Source organism: Caloenas nicobarica, chromosome 9 (genome assembly GCF_036013445.1).
Source record: "Caloenas nicobarica isolate bCalNic1 chromosome 9, bCalNic1.hap1, whole genome shotgun sequence".
Taxonomy (NCBI): Eukaryota; Metazoa; Chordata; class Aves; order Columbiformes; family Columbidae; genus Caloenas; species Caloenas nicobarica.
This window is the reverse complement of record NC_088253.1, coordinates 24283916-24309133: the sequence shown is the minus strand read 5'-3', so window position 1 is coordinate 24309133 and position 25218 is coordinate 24283916. Positions and strand designations below refer to the sequence as shown.

General features: G+C 54.4%; 1 protein-coding gene across 7 annotated transcripts in view; it reads right to left on the bottom strand.

Moving 5' to 3' along the window:
- Nucleotides 1-9656: 9656 nt before the first annotated feature.
- The window catches only part of ZFHX3 (zinc finger homeobox 3), a 166891-nt gene continuing 151329 nt past the window's right edge, over nt 9657-25218 (bottom strand). For all 7 annotated transcript variants that reach the window (XM_065641240.1, XM_065641243.1, XM_065641241.1 and 4 more), the window contains 2 exons: nt 18746-24190; nt 9657-14638 (listed from right to left, as the gene is read on the bottom strand). In XM_065641240.1, coding sequence (XP_065497312.1) covers nt 13077-14638; nt 18746-24190 — 7007 coding nt within the window. In that variant the 3' untranslated portion in view covers nt 9657-13076. The remainder of the gene's footprint in view (nt 14639-18745; nt 24191-25218) is intronic.

The following is a 25218-nucleotide window of genomic DNA, read 5'->3' as shown; positions in this document are numbered from 1 at the left end:
GGCTGCAGAACAAATCATATGAATTCCTGTAGCCAGTGGTCCAACAGTCCCTTTAAAAAAAAAAAAGACTGCAAAATGCATGTGTGCATGTGCAGTGGTTGCAATAAAAGACGCATCTGTCCCCATTCATCACGTGTCATCTCTGGAGCACCAGACGTGGCTCGGCAGGGGCAGCGGGGGTGACACAGCCCCACTGCTCAGCCCCCTGCACGGGGACAGGTACAAACCACGTGTGCTCCTGCAGGGAGCTCTGATCCCAAACCCAGGCACCGCCGCTGCCCTGTTCGGGCACCAAAACCTGCAAGGCTGGAGCTACAGCACCCCCGAATTGTCCCGTCTGGGTGAGCAGCACCGCAGAGGGCAGCGCAGGTGACGCTGGCACCAGCCGTGCTGCAGGCAAACCAACACGGGCAGCAAAGAGGTGGCAGCAAAGAGGTGGCAGCAAAGAGGTGGCAGTAAAGGTTTCACACAAGGGCCTCAGGACTAATTGCTTCAGCAGGTGGAGCAGAGCTGGAGATTGTCCTCCTGCTCCTCATCGCTGGCGTTTTGGCGGGCAGGGCTCAGCACCGCGGGGCTGCCCGCGCCGAGCAGCAGGCAGTGCCAGCCCGCCGCGGCTGAGGTACAGGAACGAGCACTCCTTCGCCTACAGCCGGCCCGATTAAACCGCTCTGAGCCCCGAGACTGGCCTGTGATTACAGCCGGAGTGTTAGCCCCAAAGCACGACCGGTGACAGTACACATGCCTGAACTGTCAGCTAATACACTGTTACTCTGACATCAAAGTATGCAACTACTGCATTTTAACCCTGAAATGTCAGACAGGAAGATTCAGGCACCGGCCGCTCAGGTGCCTGCAGGACACCACTGTCCCCGGGAAAGCCGTGGCCGTGGGCACGGGGGCTGCAAAGTGATTGCAGTAACTTCCAGAAAAAAGAACAGCTGTATTGCACTGTTTCTGCAAGTCCCTGCATTTCCAGTTAAGATCCGTGCATATTTCCAGATGCTGCTAGGGCCTCATAGTAATTTTTTTTATGAGAATAATTTACAGCACCTGGGAATTTTATTATTTCTCAATGTCATGTCCTGCTTCACAGGACACTGATGCTCCTGCGTTGTTCCTGCTGTCAGTTCTTAGGTCCTCAGCAGTTTAACTCTATGTCCAGTGCAACACACAAAGTGATCCACCTTCACCTGCATCCCTTGCACACACGCGCTCACGCAATCGCCTTTGGAAAATAGTTACAGCAGGGAAGCCGATCCTGTTAGATTAAGACAAATTAAGAATCTAATATATAGGTTTGCTGTCAGGTTCTCAGGGTCAGGGGTCGATACAGTATATTGCAATGAGGCTATAGGTTACCCCTGCCCCAATATTTTATCATAATAAACCAAATGGGGACGAAACACCCAGCAGTAGCCCATAAATCTATTAGCAGTGAACTGTCAATGTCCCATATACCAGGGTAATTTGTTAATTCAGAGCTGGGTCTCTTTTTTCACTAGACCTTGTAAACTCCTTTCTGAAACATCAATAAACCATCTGCTTTGACTTGTTAATCAAACGACTTTATTCAGTCCAAAGCAATTTTTTCCTAATAAAAACAGAGTATTTATCTCCATGGCTATAAAAGAGGATTGTTTTCAACTGTTCACTTATAGTTAAGAAGCACATTTAGTTTGGATTGATTTCCAATGCTTTGGTCATATCTTGTCACTTCCCATTTCTTACACACAGCATCTCAGTTTAGCTCCTTAGCAGGGAAAGCACAACCTGACCCAGTGCTGGGAGTGGCAGCCAGCAGCAAAAAAAGGTCATGGAAATCAAACTTTGAAGAGCTGAACACATCTCTTCTGGCCCCGAGGCTGCTCCCAGCTTGCTCCGGGTCTCCAAGTAGCCACCTCTGCCGCTGCAGCCCTGCTCCATTCCACCTCCTGCCCAGCGAGCCCGGCATGTCGCAGGGGACAGCCTCCCCGTGCTCCCGTTTGCTGCTCTGGCCAGCACTCTACCAGCACAACCACGGCCGCAGCAGCGATGCGGAGCGGAGCTGCAGGAGGGCTGTGCAGGGCGCTGCTGCCCACGGCCCGAAGCAGCTCCGGCTGCACCGCCGGCCTGCCCGCCTGCAGACGGGGGCACGGGGGCACGGTGGCACGGGGGCACGGTGGCACGGGGGCACGGTGGCACGGTGTCCTTCCTTCCTGCCAGCACAGGGGCAGGGGAAACCATGAGGCCCCTGTGAGAGAAGCTGCAGTTCCCTGGTGCAGCGCAGAGGGGGAGACCACGGGCAGAGGACCTGGGGATGCACTGGAGAAGGAAAGCGTGTTTTCGGTCTGGCTGGTTGTTTCGTTTCTCCAGCGGTGTGCCACGTCTGCAGCAGGAGCTGAGCAGTTCAAGCCGCGCTCCGGCGGCCCACGGGCCCAGCCAGAGCAGCTCACACGGCGCGAGAGGCGGCCAGCGCCAGCCCAGCCCCGCACCGCTGCCCCACGCTGGTCCCCGAGTCCCCCGCACCCCAGCATGACACGGGCCGGCCACTGCTGTGCCCAGCGGCCTCACAGGGATATTTGCAGCAACCCCTCCAGTCCACCTTGGCTCCAGTGGAAGGTGTTTCACCGGCTGGTGGCCATGCCATGAGGCTGTAGCTGGGATCCTCCTGGGGCATCCCTGGGCTCAGGCTTGGGGTGGCACAGGCAGGGTGGCAGCCTCACACCGCCCTGCACCCCTGTGGCTTTGTGGGCCATGGACCACCAGGGCTGTGCTGGGGACACAAGCGTTCCTGAGCAATACCCACCACGCAGGCGTGTCGCGAAGGGTTGTCCCTGGACCACTGAAGCGCCAGCATGCAGTGCATGTGGAGACGCTGCGTCCATGGGGGCACCCGGCTCTTCTCCACAGCAGCTCCGAGGAACCAGTGGGAAACGCGTTCCCTGCCCCGGTCTGATCCTAACCAGATCCCACCCTTGTCAAGTACCTTCCGCTGCAGACTGAGGAATTGCAGATCTTCCGCCTGCAGCCTCCTTCACGAACGCCTTTTGCTAAACACAAAAGGCGGTTTCTGTGAGCGTGAGATCAGAGCAGCAGCTCCCCAGCCGGGCGCAAACCCCTGCCAGCCGGGCACAGGCCACCCCAGTCCTGTCTCACCTGCAGACACCAGCTGCTCCGCAGGAGTGTCCGTGGGACCATCCAGGCCGTCATGTCTGGCATTTCCCAGCTGCCCTGGCCCAGCGCTGGTGCTGCATCGACACTGGCCGAGGGAGCTGTGTGGAGCCGCTGCAGGTCAGCTGTGACCCTGACCTGCTGGGGACATCTGGCCAGCATCACCCGAGTGCCGCAGCGCTGCAGCCGCGGCTGTAAAAGGTGCTGTTGAGGGACGTGTCACCAAAAACCTGAGGGGCACCTCACAGTGCCAGGTCACCATGGTCCGACGGAGGCTCAGCCGCCAGCATGGCTGTACCGCAGCCGTTCTCTGCTGCACGGTGCCAGAGACAGGGCTGGCAGAGCCTCAGCCCCTCGCCAAGGCTCCGTGCACAAGGGTCCTGGGGACCATCCCCAGCCCAGACCCTGCGCCTTGTCCTGGCTGGGCCCTGCCACAGCTCCCAGGATACGGCACAACCACGGCAGCTGCTGGTTCCCAGCGGGGCAAGACCATGGTGGGGCAGGGCCGCAGTGGGGCTGGGCCACGGTGGGGCAGGGCCGCGGTGGGGCAGGGCCGCGGTGGGGCAGTGTCACGGTGGGGCAGTGTCATGGTGGGGCAGGGTCACGGTGGGGCAGGGTCACGGTGGGGCAGGGCCGCGGTGGGGCAGTGTCACGGTGTGGCAGGGCCGCGGTGGGGCAGTGCCGCGGTGGGGCAGTGTCACGGTGTGGCAGGGCCGCGGTGGGGCAGTGTCACGGTGTGGCAGGGCCGCGGTGGGGCAGTGCTGCGGTGTGGCAGGGCCGCGGTGGGGCAGGGCCGTGGTGGGGCAGTGTCACGGTGTGGCAGGGCCGCGGTGGGGCAGTGCTGCGGTGTGGCAGGGCCGCGGTGGGGCAGTGCCGCGGTGGGGCAGTGTCATGGTGTGGCAGGGCCGCGGTGGGGCAGTGCTGCGGTGTGGCAGGGCCGCGGTGGGGCAGTGCCACGGTGGGGCAGTGTCACGGTGTGGCAGGGCCGCGGTGTGGCAGGGCCGCAGTGGGGCAGGGTCACGGTGGGGCAGGGTCATGGTGGGGCAGTGTCATGGTGGGGCAGGGCCGCTGTGGGGCAGTGCTGCGGTGTGGCAGGGCCGCTGTGGGGCAGTGCCGCGGTGGGGCAGGGCCGCGGTGGGGCAGGGCCGCGGCGGGCAGGCAGGCCCCGGTAGGCCCAAGCCGCGTGGCGGGCGCGGGGTCTCGGCAGCCATGCTGTGCCTCGATGGCGCTGGGCACCAGCCGCACGCGCTCCCGGGATGTGCAAATCAGGAGCTCCGGCCCCGTCCCGAGCACCCTGTGGGGGAGAAGGGGCAGAGAAACAAAGTCATTTATATAATGTGTCTCCCCGCTGAGCCCCTAATGGCTGGCGCTTTTGTTCTGCCGGGGCTGGCTGTCTGTGATGGGCAGGAAGCTGCAGTCTCCCTTTGTTCCATGGCCTTATTCAGCAATTTAGATCCATCATAAAAATCAAATATGCATGTTGCAATCGCCTTGCGTACAACAGCTTCAATTTTCGCTTTTCTTTAATTTGAACTCCATGGGAGAAAGAGGCAGGGCCAGGGAGCAAGGGGCAGCAGGAGAAGTGCTTTGTGTTTTTGTTCAGCGGGCTGTGAAAATAGGGAGTAATGAAAATACAGAATTTTTATCTTTGCCTCATTATTAAAAAAAAAAAAAAAAAAGAAAAAAGAACAGAAATCTTTAATAAAGCCTCCCTAGCAGAAGGATAGCCTGTGTGGAGAGCAGCCGTCATGGTCTCCCATCCTGGGGACAAGAGGCTCAGCAGGGCTGGGGGACAACGAATGGCCCCAAGGGCCGTGACACTGTGGCAGGGGCTGGTGACAAAGCTGGCAGCTGCCTGGTGCCACACACATGGCCCCGCTGATGCGCCATGGCTCTCTGCTCGCAGGCACCTTTTGTCCTTCCAGAAAGTCAAGATGCTCGTCTGCTGCTGAAAGGAAACATAAATCCTTAAAAATGTTGCCAGCACCTCCATGAGCTGCTTCCCAGGGCTGGGGCGCGCAGCTCCGTGGCGCTGGCGGGGTGACCGTGCGCCGAGCTGCCCTCCCAGCCCGTAGGGTGCGGGGCATCGGCACCGCCCACGAGCCGGGGCTGCTCGGCCTCTGCTCCCCCAGCCCTCCCCGCGGCCCCCAGGGTGGCTGCGGGGGAACAGAGCTGCTGACACTGCAGGTACGGATCCAGACCTCGGGCTTCGGAGCGCACCATGGGGACACGGGGACACGGGAGATTCCCACCTTGCATCCACATTTCTGTGAGGGGGGGACGCGCTTTCCTGGGAGCAGAGCCCCAGGAGCTGCCTTGGCTGGTGCGATCCAGAGGAACCTGCTGGGTCTGGGCACAGAGAACCTGCCTGTGCACGGGGACCTTTTGGCACCCCCTCCAGAAGCCACCTGCACGCCCAGAGCCAGAGCTCAACCCACAAAGCCGCTGGCGCAACATCCCGCTGCTGCGCGGCACCGCTGCCGGCACCCACGGCCCCGCCGCGCAGGGGAGGCTGTGGCCGCGGGTGGCCCCGAGAACGGCTGTGTCCCCTGGGGCCCCCCTCGCCATGGGCACATGGGGAGACCCTTCCAGCAGGGCCAGGACACGCAGCGCAGCTGGTCACAGCCCTTGTCCTTCTCCCCCACCGCGTGTGCTGATCAAAGGCGCTGCTGCAGCAGGAGGGATACAGCTTCACATAATAAAAACTGAATTTCTGCTTCAAAAATAAAAGGCAGTGCTTTGCCAAAACACTCAGCATTCCACGCGCACATTAACCTGATCGGAGGAGGAAGGTGGGGCTTTTCCTTGTCTCCGCCTTGCTAATAGTTTTCTATCAATTCTGATCTGGCTTTAGCCTCCCTCCAGCCCCTGCTGCGCCTGGCTCGCTGGGGCCGTGGCAGCGAGCGGTGCCTGGGAGCCGCCCCGTGCCGCCGCCATGCAGGGCTCACCCCCCAACCTGCTCTCAGCCCGGACCCAGCACCTCTGCGGACACCTGTGTGTTGGGGGCGGCTCCCAGGAACCGGTGGGGACACTCTCCCCGGGGAGCCCACCTGCCCCAGGTGCGCAGGACCCTGCAAAATGGAACACAGGCCAAACAGCAAAAGTTCAGAAAATACCAGTAGTCCCCAAAGCCATGACTTAAACCCACACAAGCTCCTGCCCAGCGTCCGTGCCCCGCACTGGGCTGGGCAGCTGGGTGTGGGTGCCGTGCGTGTGCACGAGTGTGCACGAGTGTGCCCGGCCAGCCCAGCAGCGGTTTGGCAGAGAATCCCCTCCCCCATGCTGTGAAAAGGCCCTTTTTTGCTGTGACAATTCAATATAATTGAAAGTTTGCTTAGGAAAGAGAGTCTTTTTAACTGAACATGCTCACAGCTGAATCGATATGAATTATACGGCACAGAAGATGCCTAGGGTATTAAAACATTAATTAAGTAACATCATGCTACCATCTAACCAACAGCACAATACCATTTATCGGTACCGCTCTCTTTTCTCCGGGGCGCAGTGTGAAGTCTCTTCCATCAACCGCAGCGGCCGCGGGAGACCCAGGGCAGCGCCGGCTGCGGCTCCTCTGCGGCTCGGCCGGTGCCTCCCCTGGGGCGGCCGTGGCTGGTGGGACAGCGGGTACGGACGGGGGTCTCCAGCCCGGTGGTCCCGCTCCTGGCCCCGGCGGGGATGTGGAAGGGTCCCTGTGGCCGCAGAGCTTTGTCTGCCATTCCTGCAGTGCCACCAACCCCCAGCCACCCGCGTCCCGCCGGTGCGCAGGGCAGGAGCAGCCGGTGCTGCCGGCCCAGCCGCTGCAGCAGCCCCGCGGCCACGGCCTTGGCTGGTGCTGAGCTGCAGCTGGGTCAGCTCACCCCATCAGCCGGGGAACTAATGCACCGACCCTGCAATACACCAAAATAGAAAGTCATTGCAGCGAAATCAGTGTCTTCACCACATCCCCTCTGGCAGAGCGTTAATTAAAATGACTCTCTAGTGCTTTAGATCATCAGGTGTACATTGTTAACGAGCTTGGAGGAGAGAATGGGCTCCACATTTGTAGTTGAAGTGCTGATGGAGTTAACCCTTCACCACTGCTGGCACGGCCTGGGCCTGCTGGCAGTTTCTCAGAGCATCCGTCTGCATTAGAGACGCCGGCTCTCTTCGCAGACTTCGGATGTCATTTAGCAAAGCCGTTCACGTGGGACCCCGCTCAGTTCAGCAGAGTCCTGGCTGCAGAAGTGACGAGGCTGCAGCAGCTGCTGTAAGGAGATGGGGGGTCTGTGCCCGGCCCAACTCCCCAGGGGCTGCTGTGGCCACGGGGCAACTTGCCTTGTGTCTGGCTGCTCTGCAGCAAAACCGGGTATGGCCAGAGGGGCCTGCAGCGCACAGCCGAACCAAGCAAGGGCTTGGGGTTTCCCCTGGGTGTTTCAGACCCCGGACACCTTTACAGCTGCAGCTCTTTTGTCACTTGGTGGCATTGAAAATGTGTCCTTGATGTCTCACCTGTACACTGGGGCCTGCGGTGGGGACCTGGCAGCATTGGCCACGGCTCCGGGCTAGTGGCGAGGGAGGGACACTGGCGCCGCGGGAACGGACCGTCCGTAGCGCTGACCCGCGTGCTCGGGGCATTGCTGTGCCCGGCGCCGGGCTCCCCGGGGCTGACGGTGCTGCCCAGATGGCAGCGACGCACGGGCTGCACCCGCGGGCACCAGCACCTGCCAGCCGGGAACTCAGCTCCGCACCCATCGGCGACGTTCCCGCTGCTCTGGTCTTATAAATATGTATTTTTTTGGCCTACAAGAGTGTGCTATTAAGAGCTAAATCTCTTCCTTGTCTTTCAGGCGATGGCAATGAAAGGTTATTAAAAATCATGCTCAGTCTCCTCTTACCAGAATCACAGCATGGAAACCCTTTTTTATTTCTGTCAGAGATTTGCACCATCTCCGCTGATGCGCTGCTCTGAACAGAGATGCTCTCACAGAGGTTTTTAGTTTGCAGCTTGTGCAGCTACTAGAGGCCGTTTACACCTCTCTGCCCATTAAGGAGGTGCTTTCTCAAGCGTAGCTGTTTTAAACTGGAATTCAACCCGGGAATAAATAGCAACGTTACATAATAAACTTACAAAACTGCAGGTCTGCGAACAACAGCGAAGTCATTAATGCGGCACAGCACAAACACCAGCGGAAGGGTCGCGCTGGCGACCCCATTACTGCCACGGTCCCATGCGCTGGTGGAAAACGCAGAATGGATTTTTCTCATTTAAAACCCCAGCAGCCAAGAGGTGCTGCAGACCCACCTGTCCGGGCTCGGGCCAGAAGCGACTCCCAGCCCGGGCCAGGCAGCGTGGACCAGCAGGGTTTGGGTTCCGAGCTGCAGCGCTCAGCTGCCGTGGCTCCGGCCACAGGATCGGCCCTCGCTCAGTTCGGTTACGCCGTAGCACTGGGAGTTGTCAGGGGCTTGGCAATTCTGACCCCCTTTATTTCATAATTCATGTATTTTTTGAGCCTGAATCAGTACAAGTATTGTTTTTTCTTTTGTTCTTGTGAAGGTGCATCAGCAACCTGACTACTGAACTTACTGGCTCGCAAGTGAATGTCCTGACCTGATTAATTAAAGGATGATCGCACGGCCTCGCAACCTGCGGGATCTCCTGCCCGTGGCCTCGGCTCCGGCTGGTGCTGCGGGGGCTCTGTGCTGAGGACGCCCACCCTGGACACGGCTGCTCGGCCCGCCTGCAACGTGGGGTTGGTTTTTCTTTTTTTTTTTTTTTTTTAATTATTTATTGCTGCAGTTATAAATTAGAGATGAACAGTGGCCCCTGGGACTCTCTTTTGGAGCTGGTCCTTATTAATGAATTTCAAGCGTTTTCTGCTGCAAGGGGGAATTTTTGGTAAGAGCATTGTGTATTTAACACTCAGGAGTTCATCAGGTTTCCCTCCCTGAAAGCCCAGGGAAGGAGCAGTGAGTCAGCCACTTACCTTTCTTACCTTCGTCTCCTTTTGGTTTGATCAGTAGAAAACAGATCGTGATTTCAGTTCACTTCTAGTTTACAGATTTAAAGATGACCTCAACCCATCAAGGCATCGTGCTTTCCCTTTAACCATTAATTACAGCGGTGTGCCCAGAATTCTCACACAATCGTTTAGTAAAATTAAATGTACTTATAATGTCTTTTTCATACACAACGCATCCCGAAGCCATAATACAATGTACTATTTGGCTCATTACTTCCACTTTACCGTTAATTGACAGCGTCAGCCCCGGCGCGCGGGCACACCGTGCGCGGCGGACGGGACGCGCGTGCGCGGCAGCGGTGCCCACGGCGCGGCGGCGCGGTGCCCACGGCGCGGCGGCGCGGCGGCGCGGCGACACGGCCCTGCCGGCGCCGCGTGCGGAGCAGGAGCCGGGCGGCCCCGCGCACCCCCCACCGACCCGGCCCCGCGCGGGACAGCGGAGACGAGAGCTTTTGCTCATTTTTTTTTTAATGTATCACAATGAGCAGGAAACATACGTGATGAAATATTTCCAAAGGAGTATATTCAATTACCATCTACAGTCAACTCAACTATGACAACAAAGTCTTTTGTGACAAATTTTTTAAAGTTTTGAAAGTTCCATGTGGTTTCTGTTTCTGTTAGTCTCCATGTATTTTGGTACAGTTCGAGATCAGCATTGTTACAGTAACAAAAAAAAAGCTAACAAGACTACATTATAGAAAAACACCAAGAACATCATTTTTGGTTTCACTTGCTCTATTTTTTGTACATTGCAAAGGCTGTTCATAACCCTCTTCACCTCATTTATGCTTTCTGTTCTACCCAAACTCACCCCCCAAAATAAAACCGAAAAAAATAGTCAAAGCTTTGTGTTTCACAGTGGGCAGTATCTCGGCGCCGACAAACCAACCAACCAACCAACCAACCCAATTTCTGCTTCTATTTAAAAGTTTAATTTTTTATTTTAAAGCAAAATATATTTCCATGAACGGCGAGTGTGCCGGCTGGTGCCGGCACCTGCCCCGGCGCGGGGGCCCTGCACTCACCTCACGCCTCTCTTTATTCTCAATTGTATGAAACTTTGGCCATCTTCACCACTTAAAAAAAGCTTTTTATTAAAAATAAAACAGAAACCCGCTCAATGCCAAGTTTAAAATCTTTTCCTCGTGCCCGCCCGGCCCCGCTCCCACTCGTCCCCAAGGCCGCGGGCGGGCGCGGGGGCCGCGGCGGCTCCGGGGGCCCCGGGGGGACGGGGGTCCCACGGGGACGGGGTCCCGGGTCCCAGCACCAGCCCTGGGGCAGCCGGGCTGCAAGAGGAGGAAGCAACCTTGCACTGGAAGTCTCTAGAAACATTTAGAAAAAATACAAGGAAATGAATTTATAAAACCTTTTAGTGGGTGGGAAGGAGGAGGGGGAAGAAGGAGAGAGAAATTGCACTATGACCAAGCAATATAATTAAAAAACTGAAACAAAACAAGACAAACCAAAAGGATTTCCAGAAGAGACCTTGTGGAATTCGACAGATAAAGCTAGTGTTAAATTGTTAACTGGTATCACGCAGAGAATCAAAACCAAAACAAACAAAAACATTTCTATATGATACAGACAGAGTAACATACAACAGTTAAATGGCAAAAAATATATATATATATATTTCATAGAATTACAAACAAGATAAAATAATGGAAAACAAAACCTGTACAACTTTAGAATTTAAAAAATGTTCATCTCAAACACGGGGAGAAATACAAGAACTTTTGTTAAAAGAAAGCAGTTTGTTAAAACAGCAAATGCTTTTTGTGTATTTGTTTCTGTTTTTAACACCTTATGCTACGACGGGTACTGGTAGGAATATTAGATGGTGCTCTCTTTAGTTTCGTCTACTTAAAAAACAATTAAAAAAGGAATTTGCACTGTGCATTAGCCTAGTTAGAAATATGTACAACAGTTCAGGATCTAGTCTTTCAGCGAACTAAAACCAAAAATCCACCGAACTAACAGCGTCCCGCCGGACACGACCCGCGCTCGCCCCCAGCGCTCCGGCGCGGCGGTGGCGCCGGGGGGCCGCGCTCCCCAAGCTCCGGGGCAGAGGACGAGGACGCTGGGAGAAGGCGCTGGCGGGCAGAGGAACCGGGGAAGGAGGTTGTTTCTGTTGGCATTTGGCTACGGACGTGGAACAGCCTCTGTGTGCCTGGGAACGCAGGGAGGCCGCAGGTGCTCGCGCCGCCCGCGCTGCCGGAGCCGCTGCCGGAGCCGCTGCCGGGGCCGGGACCCGCCTGCCCGCGCTGGTTCCGCTCACAGTTGTCTCTCTGCTTGCACAAGAAGCACAGATAACAACCTGGGTACTTTTTTTTATTCTTTATTTAAACTTAGACTTGTTTGTTTAAATCAGAAACAAATTCTCAAGTAAAAAGAATCCTTTTTGCTCATTCTGCACCAGTGGTGAAAGGGTATGTCTTTGGATTTTATTTAAAGCATGAATTTTCTTTAGAGAAAAAAAATGTAACAAAACCTTTTTTTTAAAAGAAGGAACAGAGTGCAGCCTAATTACACAAACAGAAACAAACGCTTATAGTTCAGGAACAGAGTCTTTGAAGCATTTACAAAATGAGGAAAAGAAGAGAGCAGGGAGAAAAAAAAAAAAAGAGGAAAAAAGGAAAATAAGAAAGAGATAAGTGCACAAGGGTAACAGACATAGGTAAATCGTATGTATACGCCTTAAAAAGTTTCAAACCCCCAACAAAAAATATTCTGCAAGGGATCCTACTGACCCCCCAAAACCCTTTGAACTTCTTTCTTTAGTTTTTATAAAATAATTATGCAACCACCCTCTAAGAAATGAAGGTAGCGACCATAAGTGGAAGATTACAGGACGGGGGAATGGGGAGTAAAGGTACAAAGGGGAGAAAAGCTCAGGCGAGTCAATGGATTGCAATCTATCTGGCTAGGAATGAACAAGACAACATCAAATGAGAAGCCGTCAGCTGGACCATACAAAAGCTAAATGTACACAAAAGGGTTTTTTCTTTTAAATCTACCATACTGCTTCAGTTCATTTCCAATGCAACAATCTACTCAACACCAAAAATGGTCATATCTATCATAAATACAGAAAGTCAGTTGTTTTAAAACTTATTTTTTAAGCTCCGAGTCCTCAACACTCTTTGTGTGGTTTTTTTTTTCTGAAAAGTGGGAGTGCTTAACTTTTCCCCTTGAAATTGGCTTCAGCAGAAAAGCTACCCTTAAAATCCCCGAAAAGCTAAAGCAGTTCACATTGTTTTTCTCTTGAATACTTTCTGCCCATTTTAAATTAAAAAAAGAGGAAAAAAAAAGAAAAAAATCCTTTTCTGGAACGAAAATGAAACAAAACAAAAACCCCAAAACAAATGAAAGAAATTATATATATATATATATATATATAAAACAATGATTCTGAAAACAGAACAAAGTGTGAGCGATTGACCTGAGAATAAAAAGACATTACATTTCTTTTTCTTTTAGCAAGCCATTGGTATCTGAATGCTAAGATAGCAAGAAATTTAAAACTGTAACAAGGTGGGCTGCTTTCCCATACAGTGCGTGCCGGGCTCTGCTGTGCTATCGACGTGGCGGGATTGAGACGGGCGATGTACAAGGGGCTCGAGCTCCGAAGACAGTGAGGAGGCAGCACGGGGCTTTCGTCTCCCAGACCAACAGTACCTTCGAAAGGACAAATGTAACAGATTTTTTTTTTTTTCTTTTTTACGTTTTATTTTATTAAAAGGAAAGGAAAAAAGAAATGTAAAACCCACCGGCAACGTTATATGGGAAAACAACCCACGCTTTTTCTTTTTTTCTTTTTTCTTTTTTTGGTTAGAAGCTTTGGAATTGCAGTTAGTCTATTTTTGAAATTGGTTTGTTATTAACTTTTTATTTAAATTCATTTTCATTGTTCATCTTCAAAGCTTACAATCTGAAGGTGTCCATTCCTACACTAGCTAGACCACTGTCCTTAGGGCAGCCGGGGTCCCGGGGCCCCTCCGCCGGGCTCGCCGGTCCATCTGACTTTTGGCTAAGATCCGTGTCAGACTCCTCCGAATAGTCGTCTGTTGGCATCGAGGGCTGAACCCCTGAGGTGCTGCATGAACTTGAGGTAACCGTTGAAGATGAGGAGAGAGGAGGGAAAGGCGGCGGCGGCGGCTTCCCCGGCGGGGCGCGGGGGGCTGCCGGGGGCCAGGGCTTTCTGGCGGCGTGGGGGGAAGCCGGGGGGGGCCGGGGGGGCGGGGGGCTGTCGTTTGAGTGAGCGGCCGACTGCGAGGTAGATGCGGTGCTGGGGTCGGGGGGGCAGGCAGAGTGAGGTAATAGACTGGGGTGCTCTTTGGCGTTTCTTGCTGCTCTTGTGATTGTTCGGTGTTTGTGCGGGGCTGACTCGAGATGCTGACTGAGGGCTTCGTCCCCACACACCGTGCTCTCGCACGCCACGCACTGGTACGAGCCGCTGCCCTGGCCGCTGCCGGTGGGCACGTGAAGCACCATCTCTTGCAGGTTCGCCACGGACTGGCCGAAGAAGCAGAGGGACTTCAGGTGGTCGCTGGCCGCCTCCTGGTCGCCGAAGCCCGCCTGGCACTTGCGGCAGACCAGCTTGTACTGCACCTTGGGGACGATGAAGGGGTCGCAGAGGGATTCCGCGCCCTTGCCTTCCGCTTCGGGCTCTTCTTGGGGTTTGGGCAGGAGGGGGGACACCTCGCGGGGTGCATTCTTCTGCTCTTCTTGCTTGGGGGGTTCTTTGGCAGGGTCTTTGTCCGGGGTGGCAGCCCCCGCAGGGACGGGGGTTTGGCTTCCTTTGGGCTGCTGCGCTTTCTGCTGCTGCTGCTGCTGCTGCTGCGCCTGCCGCTGCTGCTGCTGCAATGCCTCCTGCAGACTCTGCTGGTATTGCTGGTACTGCTGCAGCAGGGAGCCGGGGGACAGCCCCAGCAGCGCCTGCGACAGCGCAGGGCTGTAGGGGAAGAGCCCCTCCATCCCGTACATGGGCTGCAGGTACCCGCTCTGCAGGGCGCCGGGGATCTGCGGGGCGTAGTAGGGGGAAAAGCCGGGGACGAAGTAGGGGAGGAATTGGCTCGTCAACAGGGTGGCGGGGTCCGAACTGAGGGCGGCCTGCAGCGCCTGGAGCTGGGCCGGCTCCACCGCGTACTCCATGGCGGGCAGTGGGGCTGAGAGGGCGCCCGCCGGCGCCTCCCCCTTCTCCTTCTTGGGCCCTGGCAGGGGGTCCCCCTTCCCCTTGGGTGCCTTCTCCTTCTCTTTTGCCTTCTCGCTCTCCTTTTCCTTGCGCGGTGGCGGGGGCGGCTGCTGTGGCTGCGGGGTGGTTGCAGGCGGCTGCTGCGGGGCCACGGCCGCTGTGGCTTGTGCCGGGGTGGGCGAGCTCAGCGCGGCCGGGGGCTGCTTATTTGGTAATCCAGAGGTGGGGAGGCCGGGTGAAGGGACGCTTGTGCTGGGCAGGCCCATCAGGTTGGGTTTGGGAGAAGTTAAAGCTGCAAGAGGGAGGAAAGAGAGGTGAGGAGTCACTCGGTGTTGGGGAGGCAGAAAGCCCCAGGCGGGGTGACGCCGGTGCCCCCACAACTGCCCCGGCACGAGGCAGCGACCGGCCCGTGCTCACAGTGCAGCAGCCCGGGGCAGGAGCCACGTGCTGCCCCCTCGTCTGGGGGTGACCGCTGTGCTCCCCACGGCCGTGTCTGGGGGTGACCGCTGTGCTCCCCACGGCCGTGTCTGGGGGTGACCGCTCCGCTCCCCACGGCCGTGTCTGGGGGTGACCGCTCCGCTCCCCGCAGCCCCGTGCCCCAGGGACGCGCCTCACCGGCCCCGTCACCCACAGCTGGCTCGGCCGCGCTGCCCGGCAGCACCCAACGCGGTCCCGGCCGCCCGCAATGCTCAGCACCACTGGTTCCACTGACCCCTCTGAAATGCCCAAATGGCGAACAGCTGATGTCAGGGACAGGCACAAACTGGTCCTTTGGCCGAAGGACTCCAGCAGCAGGGAAGGGCTGCATCAAATTGCTGCAACGCTAGATACTGCCATCTCATTAAAATCTCCACAGATTAGAAAGCCCTGTTCATGGCAACTGAAGAGGACTGAACGGGCTGAATCTAAGTTACTTTGCCCTTATTAGCCTGATCCACAGACCTCTGATGCAACTCCCTCCTTGCGATGTCGGGGGCTTTGGGTGCACAGCTTCCGAGTGATTTCAGAGTGTAGGCAGTATTCAGACATTCCTCCAGGCACAAACATCATGTTTTGGGTAAATTAAAAGCGTGGTGATGCTTCCTCACAAAGGAGATGGATTAATGGTGGAATGTGAAGTCTGCCCGTCGTCCCAACAGCAGGAATAGCCAGTAACAACATACTCCCCAGTACCAATTTCTACTCTCACAGCTGGTGAGAGTTGGGGGGCAAGAGGAGCGTGGCTCCCCGAGTCACATCCATTAGTCACATCCACTGCACTTGGCGAACGTGCTCCTAAAAAGGAACGCTTTGCTTGGGAAGTCAGTGCCATTTGGGGGAAAAAAAAATGAAGCAAAGCTCTAACGTTCTGCAGGCGCAGCCTCGTATGTTCTGTGGCTCTGGAGCCAGGAACTGGCTGCTGGATCCGCTCCTGCCACAAAACTGCTCAACATCTAACCATCCACTAGCAAACCTGAGTCCCTGCAGCTGCGACAGGAACCGTGCCAAGGCAGCCTGAGTATGAACAGGCACAGAACTAGGGAACAGCCACAGAGGCACAGCAACTTTTATTTTAGGTTGTACCTCTTCTAGATACACCCAGTGGGAAAGGAGAAACTGCCCCTTTTGGGGATGATCTGGGGCAGGGTGGCAGCTCACGGCCTTCTCCGCGGGGAAGCATCCAGCAGGGCCGGCGCGGTGCACGGGCAGGACCTGCAGCTGCACCGCGCTCCTCTGCCTTGGGAAGGGACTCACAGCCTGCGGAAAAGCCCTTCTGAAACCTGCCTCTGCGCCCCATGCCGAATGGAGACAACAGCCATCTGTGAAGGTATGAAGTGTGTGGAGTGAGGCTCCACGCAGCAGCCCTACAGATCACAGATAAGAGCGTCTTCCAGATAGATGCCATAAAACCGCTGCTCCCTGGGTGAACAGCCCCTGAGAGGTTCACGCACAGGAGCAGTGGCTAATTCATAACGTTCCCGGATGCGCAGCCTTATCTGCTTCGACAGGCTTGGAGCTGAGGTGGCCTGACCTTTGGAGCTTTATCTAAAGGCCACAAATACTCTGTTTGACTTTCTAAATAGCTTAGCCCTGTCTAGGCAGTCACTGATCGCTTTTAACATTCACAGGACGTCGCACCATCTCCCCAGGACACACACTGTTCTTTGGAGAAAAATAAAGACAACAAGATAGATTGAAGTGCAAAAAAGTAATTTTAGATCTCGTTATAAATTTAGGGCAGGAAGTAAACACCACAGAGCTATCTGTGATAGGCTGGCAATATAATTTGCCAAAGAGATCCCCTTGGCCTAGTTCTGGCCTCTGAGACCAGATCTTCCGCAAGAACAGAAGTATCACATGAGAAAGCCCTGGCACGGAAAGACGCCCTTTGGGCACATCGCTGGGTCTAGAGTCAGGGAGCAGGAATGGGCAGCAGCCCTGGACAGAAGAATCGCTAACAGCAACTGTTTTAAAAATGGTTTAATTACAATGACCGATCCTATAGCTACAGTCAAGAATGATTTTTCTTTTGCTTTGGGGTTTGTGGGAACAGTTCTGTAAATACACAAAAGAGACTTGCAGAGACTCTAACTCCCAGCAGAAAGGTTTTCCAGATTCCAGAAAAACTTACTCTGGTCTTTTTTGCTCTCTGATAGGACCTTCCGACACGGACATCAGCAGCTACAAGGTAATCCCCTCTGCTGCTCTTGTGGAGAAAAGGATCTTGACTCCATGAGAGTGGATCATCTTTGCAAAGGCCAGAACCCAACAAACACAGTGAGATTTAACTCTTTCATCTCTCAACAGAAGATGTTTCAGAGACGAGCAGTAATGGAGTAAAAGGTGAACACAGCCAGTTCCAAGGGGAGGGACAGACGCCTGCCGTGAGTCCCCGCGAGCGGCTCTGCCGCCGGTGCCCGCCAGCGCCAGACGAGCTCCTCGAGCTCCACAGAGCTGCTCGCACCAGCTACTTCCCTTTTGTCTAAGGCTTTGATTTGCTTATCCAAAGATTTACTTCCCAGATGACAACTAAAGACAGCAATTTGGTTAACATGACACAACCACGTTACCTGGCAGCATCTGCACTGAGTTTTTCAGTCTGTTGAGAAAGGACCCTCAGAGCCCACCCGCTGACCGGAAGCATCAGAAAGTCTTTATGGAGACTGACAGCACTCTGGTTTCTGATTAAGAAGCCAGGAAGATGTTCAGATCCTATTTAGGCTCCACACCATGGATTATAACTCATCATTACCCAATTAGTTCAGTACAATAAGAGAAAGTTATTGTTTCTGGACACTCACAGCAGGAGACCTGTCTAGCTGCGGTGCAGAAAGCGAAGGTGCGCAGTGGCACATGGTGTAACCACACCGGGCGTTACGGTGTCACTGGCGTTCCAGCCTGAGACACGCTCAGCCTGTTGCCGAGACTAGACACTGGAATCAAGTCTTGGGATATCTCTGTACACGGAGAGCAGCCCCGGGGAACATCAACTGGAACAGGGAACACCCGAGCACACAGAGCTGTTGGCCGAGAGAATGCGAGTCTCCCAGAGAACACCGGTTACCCTGTCGTGAGCGGCAGTGCAGACACGGGCACAGCTCTGGGACACCACGGCTGTACCGGGGTGAAATGAGGCCCTTGGATCAAGTTTTCTAGGTTTTCTAGCTAATCTACTGAGCAGTATCTTCCACTGCCAGTGTTTGCTGCACAAATCACACTTTCCACTAGTCCATCAGGTACAAAGGAAAGGAGGATCCTCGAAACCAAAGTTCAGTGTCTAGGATTAGGTCACACAAAGGAGTATGCCCAATTTCATTTTTATATAGTATTGTTAAGGAAAATCTTATTAAAATACAAAGTAGATCTGTCCCATGACTATGTGGTTGTTTGTTGAGACAGCACTTTCAGGTTGTGCCCAGCCACTGCTCAAAACCCACGGCTGCATCGGGATTTGTCCTGGAGGTCACTATAAGGACATTACATAAAGACGCTCCAGGTTTCTGTCACCAGTTCAGAATTATTAAAAACTTGGGATGGCATTACATAAACATAACAAAAGGAAAGGTATAATGAACAACGCATTCAGGACTGATGTCCTTTTCGTGTTCTGTTTGATAGATCCTCTATTTCCCATTTCCTTGAAGGTGCTTCACGATTTTCAGTCTGTGCTAATGAAACAGATACACGCAGCGTCTAGATCTTGCTCTATTTCTGACTTGGCTAGAAAAGACTTAGCTAGAAAACCTGAGTTCAGGAATTAAAGATAAAATACCTATTGCTTATTCGCTGCCAAGTAAACATGCTCGACTAAAGGGCCAGGTATCCTATTTTCAGTCATTCTCAAGGGAACATCCTCTTGTGCTAATGATGTGTCAAGTTAAGCTGCGTCTCTGAGCAGTGTGATGACACCCGTACCCACCTGTGTTGGATGGAGTGAAGCCTGGTAAGGACGGGCTGTTGAGGCCGGGGAGCAAGACTGGAGGGATGCCCTGTAGTGCTGGGTACGCAGCAGGAAGGTTAAGAGCTTGCAGAGGGGCGTTATCAAACATGCCCTGCTGTTGAGCTGCCAGACCAAGAACCTCGTTGGCTTTTTTGATCCGGTCCAGCTCCTGCTGAGCCATCAACTGACGTACAGTAGCTGGGTCAAAATACTCCTTTTCCTTATCCAACTGGCTTCCAATGGTTTCTTTAACTTTGGAGATATGCTGTTGAGAGAAGATATGGTCACGTACAGACAGTCGAGCGCTGTACTTGATGCCACACAAAGTGCACTCTGTTTTGGGTCCCTCGTAACTTGTTTGGTTTATACCAAAATGCTTGGCCATGCTGAGTTTGGACTTCTTCTCCTTTGCCCTAGCATTCTGGAACCAGACCTGAACAACTCTCTTTGGCAGTCCAATGTCATTGCCCAGGACCTCACACTCCAGCATGGTAGGTGTCCTGTAGTCATTAAAGCATGACTTAAGAACTTTTAGCTGGAGATTAGTCATCTGAGTGCGAAAGCGTTTCTGTCCGGGCCGATCCCCGCTCTCTCCAGACTTGCTGGCTGAACCGCTTGCGCCAGGGCTGGGTGAGCAGGGGTCTGCGAGGCTGGATGTTTCACTATAGTCCACAGTACCTTCATTATCGTACTCTTTGCTGTAAAAACTGGGAGCTGGGCTGACCAGGCCAGAAGACAGCCGATCTTCATATTCAGACATCGCTATCATGGCAGCTTTTGTCAGACCTTCGCTGGGTCCCGATGCGGATTTGGTTTCAGTTGCAATCCCTGTTGCACTATCGTTGTCTGCGTTCCCTTCATCTCCTGTTGTAGTGTCTGTGATTGCAGTGTTGACAGAAGAGCAGTCGTCGTTGTCCAGCTTCGTTTGGTCAAAGCTCAGATTGACCGAGGACATGGAGGGACTCTCAAAGTCCTCTATCCCTTCCACCTTAATGGAGGAGGGACTCAGCAGAGTTCGAGGTGACAGCTCCATGCTCTTGTTCACAGGGGACAGAGGAACACTCTGTCCATCACTGCTAGTTGGTGGCATGTGGGAAAAGCTGGCTCCATCGAAGATGTCTCCCTTCATTTGGAGTCCCCCGTCACAGTCCAAGAGCATAGCAGACAACGTCAGGTTGTACCCAGCTCTCTTGGCCTCGTGCCAGTGCCGGGATCGGATGTGAGCTTCGAGAGCGGTCTTTGCTTTAAAGAGAGCTCGGCAGAAGGGGCAGCGTCTGTGGGCTTGGGCAGGCCCCACAGCTCTGAACTGCCCCTTCCTTTCCCGTGCACGCGTGTTCTGAAACCAGACTTGCACCACACGTTTCTTCAAGCCCACTTCATGTGCAATGTGATCCAGCATTTTCCGTGTTGGGTTGGAGTCAAGCAAGTATTTCTGATAAAGAATTTCCAGCTGCTCTGGGGTAATGGTCGTCCTTAGACGTTTATCCCTCTGTGGTTCTTCTCCTCCAGTCCCACTGTCGTTTTCTCCAGGGCTTGCACTGGCCTTTTCCTCCAGCTTTCTCTTCAGTGTGTTCATAGTGGATGTTGGAGTTGATGGCGAAGTGGCTGAGCTTGCTGGAATCTGTGGTAACGTTCCAGATAGCAGCTGGCTCGTGAGCAGTGGATTACTGGGATCAAAAAGCATGAACGGCATATCCAGCGTTCTGTCCAGGAATGGCGGGTGGATAAATTGGTTCTGTGCGCTCAGAAAATGAAGCTGCTGATGCTCCTGCCAATGCTCGAAGGAAGGAAATGCCAGCTTACACTGGTCACACTGGTAGGGGATTAGCTGAGGAGGTAGGTTTGCCAGCTGCTGAGGGGTGGACGTGTGAATGGGTTTGAGGGAGAGATGGGAGAGCTGAGATGGACTTGGGCTGGACTGCGACAGGGAGCACTGAGCGGGCTGGGGAGGAGGGGGCGGCTGCTGCATCGAAGAGGGGGAGGATAACTGTGAAATCTTTTGGTGTGCTGAACTTGTCTTTTGTTCTCCTTGGTCCTGTTGCTGCTGAGACTCTTGCTTTGGTTGCACTTGCTTCTCTTGAGTTTGGTTTTGCTGTGTACTTGGAGGTTCAGGCTGCTTTGGTTTCTCGTCTGTAGCTTCTGCTTTAGAACTATAGGTGGAGGAATCATCTGCCTCTGCTGTGAGCTGCAGAAAAGCTGAGGAGGTTGCGTTGGCTGAAGACGTAGGTGTGCTGTAAGCTTGGGAGGGCATTGGTGTGCTGCAGGAGGAACTGGTTGGAGTCAAGAGCTCCATTGCATCCATAGAGTCTTCATTCTGGCTATCATCCTGTCCATCCTCATCCTCATCTTTGTAACAAAGCTTTTTCTGGTGTTTAATGAGATCGAAAATGCGCTGAAAGACTAGACTGCATTTTTTGCACTGGTAGTTCAAGTTGCTTGTTCTAATGTATCTGTCATTTGTAAGCTCCCGCCGTTCCCCATCTTTGCCTTCTCCCTGGTTCTCATAGTTTTTCCTAGCTTTTTGACGGGCATTCTGGAACCACACCACTATAACACGTGTTGGGAGGTTCAGCAGGTTAGAAAGCTGCTCAAATTCGTCATCCTTTGGATAAGCGTTGGCATCAAAGAAGTCCTGCAGGACTCTGAGCTGGTAGTCGGTAAAGCGTGTGCGGGAGGACCGCTTGCTTCCCCAGTACTCCTGCTTTTGAGGCTCTGGAGAAGGAGGCCGTGAGTCGATCTTCAGTTCTTCCAGGCTAGTAATGGGAGGATTACTGAAGTTGTACGGGGAATCTTTGTTGCGCTGGCGTTCCTTGAAAAGAGTGTTTCTGAACCAGTGCTTGATCACTTTCTGGGGCAACCCGGATTTGTCCGCCATCTCTTTGATCTGTTCCTCACTTGGGGAATTGTTAATGTCAAAATACTGCCGAAGGACTCTGAGCTGGTCGTCGGTGATCCGCGTCCGTGGCCTCTTGTTCTGCTGCTGCTGGAGAAGGCTGGGGTTGAGCTGGTGCTGGTACAACTGGGCCAGGTCGGCAGGCAGAGGGTCTACGGGCCCCAGCTGGGGCTGCAGCTGCGCAGGCAGCGTTTGCAGGGGCATGGTTTGCATCATCAGTGGGGAGAAGATGGGCAGCTCCATGGGCATGGAGAGCTGGGTGAGTGGCACGGACGGCTGGGCGGGCGCGATGGTGGGAGAGGTGATGGGGGGCGCCGAGGCGGGGATGGTGGGAGTGGAGGCCGGCTGCGGGGGGGCTGGGGGCAGCGGCGGCGGGGGCGGCGGGGGCGGCGGGGGCGGCTCTGGGGTCTGAGGCCGCAGAGGGTACAGTTTGTCATAGTGTTCTCTGTATTGTTTGGCAAATCTCTCTAACTGCTTGAAGGGAAAGTAATGTTGGTGAACATGCTCTTGGTGGCTCTTCAGGATGAGGATGTTGGAAAAGAACTTGCCGCATGTATCACACTCCAGCTTTTCCAAGTTCTCACCTTGCTCTGTCTTCCCATTTTTCTTCTGTACCTTCTGCTTGTTCTCGTTATACTGAATGACAAGCTCAAAGCCAAAGTTTTCCAGCAAGGCTTTTGTGGCATTCCCTCTCGCATCAGAGGCGATACGCGGAGGCAGTAAGGAGGGCTCCGAACTACTGCCTGCTACAAAGTCCTTCTTCTCTTTGGGCTTCAAGTTATCAGGCAGAGACTCCTTAGATGCTACATTATTTTCTCCCCTCTCTGCACCTTCCCTTTCCCGTGGCGTTTCTTTTTCTTTCTCCTTCACTATGGATTTATTCTTCTTCTCAGGGTGCTGGCTCTGCTGTATAAGGACAGAGTGAGGTTGTGACAAGGACAGCTGACCCTGCTGCTGCTGTAAGAGCTGCGGATGGCTCTGCTGAGGGAGCTGAACTTGAGCCTTCAGGTCCTCCAGCAAACTTGGACCTGTCCCAGTCAACGTCAGCGCACCGCTGGTGACAGGCAAACTGACTTCTGGGTTGAGCTGGAACTCGGCACTAGGGATGTAGAAAGGAAACAAAAGATGCTGCTGCTGCTGCAGCTGCAGAAGGGTCTCGGTGGTCATGGGAAAGTGAGGCAGAAGTGCTGGGTTGAACAGCTGGGACTGCAGCAGAGCAGCCTGCTGCTGCAGCTCTTGTTGCAGATGGGCCTGGACTTGGGCCTGGGCCTGGGCCAAGGTCTGAGCTTGTTGCTGCTGCTGCTGCTGCTGCTGCTGCTGCCTGGACGCAATCATGTCTGCCAGCTTCTTGCGGTTCGCCTCTTTGGGCTCCGAAGGGGAGGAGATGTTAGTGCTTACGGGGTTACCTAGAGGAGGAATTCCCACAGTGTCACTGGACACCTGGTTCAGCAGGCTGGGCATGGGGGTTGTGCCCGAATTACTGGTTGTGTTGCTGGTTGTGAAGGTATTACTGTTGCTAACGCTGACTGGACTTGGCGTGGATGAACCCAGGGCGAGCCCGCTGCTGCCGCTGCCAGCGCCGTTGCTGCTGCCGCTGCCGCCCGCCGCCTCCAGCTTGGCAGCACGAGCCTTGGTCTGGTGCAAGACAGACCTCATGTGGATCTCCAGCGTTGAGCTCTGGCTGTAAGCCACGTTGCAGGTGTTACACTTGAAAGGTTTGTTGTCTGGGCTGCTGGTGGGTTCGGGCTGCCCTGTAGCAGACTCTTGGAGGGCTCTTTTCAGTTTATGCAGATGAGAAACTGAATTGTAATGGACCAGGAGAATGTTCTTTTGTGTGAAAGACTCCTTGCAGACTGTGCACTTGTAAGGGCGAGATGGATCAAGGAATTTCTCCATGGTGAAGTTAGGGCCCTTCCTGAAGGGTAAGGCCCTTTTTGGTTCTGAGCCAGAGTCCTCTTGCACCGACCCCGAGTCACTACCTGTTGGGCTCTGCTTATCTTCTAAGTCACTCTCCTCCTCCTTATCTTCCTCGACTATGATAGTGTGGTCTTCTGCAAGTGAAGGATCGCCCATAGCGAGGAGGTCCCCGTTGACCAAAAGGCCACCGTACAGCTGCTGAATGTCGGCCTCGCTCAGCTCTAGGTGGCTGGTTTCCAGGTGCTTCTTCAGGGCCTGGAAGGTTCGGAAGCTGCGCTGGCAGAGGCAGCACATCGTGGCTGCCCGGATGACGTGGTACTGGGAATGGAGCTGCAGCTTCTCGATGGTTTTGAAGGCCAGGCTGCACTGGTTGCAGCGGTACTTGTAGACGTGGCGATCAGACACCGGCAGCTGAGGCCGCTTGGCGTGAACTTCGTTGAAGTGCGTCTGCAGGGCTGCCGAGCTCTTGAACGCCTGGCTGCAGCCCTTCTTCCAGCAGAGGAAGCCGGCGTCCTCCCTGGCAGAGCCCGCGTCGGCCGGGACGGCCTTGGGGTCACCGCTGTGCTCTGCGCTGTCCGACGGCAAGAGACTCTTTCCCGAGTCCTCAGAGATCTCTGTGGAAACACAACCAGAGCAAACCTGAAAATTACACCAGCACATGAGGGCTAATCAACATCCTCTTTTTGTCCCTAATACAGCTGTGCTTTTTTCTCTGTGAGACCACAGGTATTTCTAACTTTTCTCCTCTATCTTCATTCATTTATTTGAATACCAGCCCATTACCCTCATCATGGCCCACTGCACAAACCTACACAATTTACTTTCTTGCCCACTTTGAATATCTGGAAATTATTGACACACACAGACACACGTTCCCTTAGTGCATTTATGACCTTTAATTCCTCCTTTTAAGTGAAGGCCATTCAGCCATCTGTCTGCCTGTGCTGTTCTTCTCTGATGTTCTGCCTATTTTTCAATAAGAAGGTTCATCAAACTGAACGTATTATTTGAGTCTTGGTCCCACCAAAGCCAGAAACATCAGCGATGAAATTCAGGTCCTGTGGGCAGCAGCTCAAAGGGTGCGGTTTGAGGGGGGACAGGAGAAGGACCAAGTGCTCAGTGCACTGCTGCTTCTCCAGGGTCTAAGAGCACAGCCCTGCCCGAGAAGACAGCGTGGTATGGGTAGAGGCCAAAAAATGGATCCCCATCAGCTACCCTGGCAATGCAGGATCGACGGCTGCCTTCGCTCCCAGACCCCACACACCTCCCGAGGGGGCACAGAAGGAAGAACAGCATTGCTTCCCTGCTGGGCTTGAGATCAGACACTTCTGCCCACACAGAATGATGTTCTCGGGATGCTTTCACATCACCCTACAAAGCCAGGACTAAACAGCCATTGATTCACAGCCATGCCTTTGTAACCCGGCACAGCAGTGACAAGGCAGATGAGATTTTGGCTGGATACGGACGGCAGCAGCTCCAGGCTCCCCGGACTGCCCAGCAAGCACAGCAGAGCTGGCGGCACCGTCTGCGGGCGGCAGCTGCAGCCTCGGCGTTCAGCAGGCCCCTCGGCCACCTCTGCTCTTCTCTTGGCAGGGACTCAACAGCATTTGCAGGGGAATCACCACGGTGGTGAGCTGTG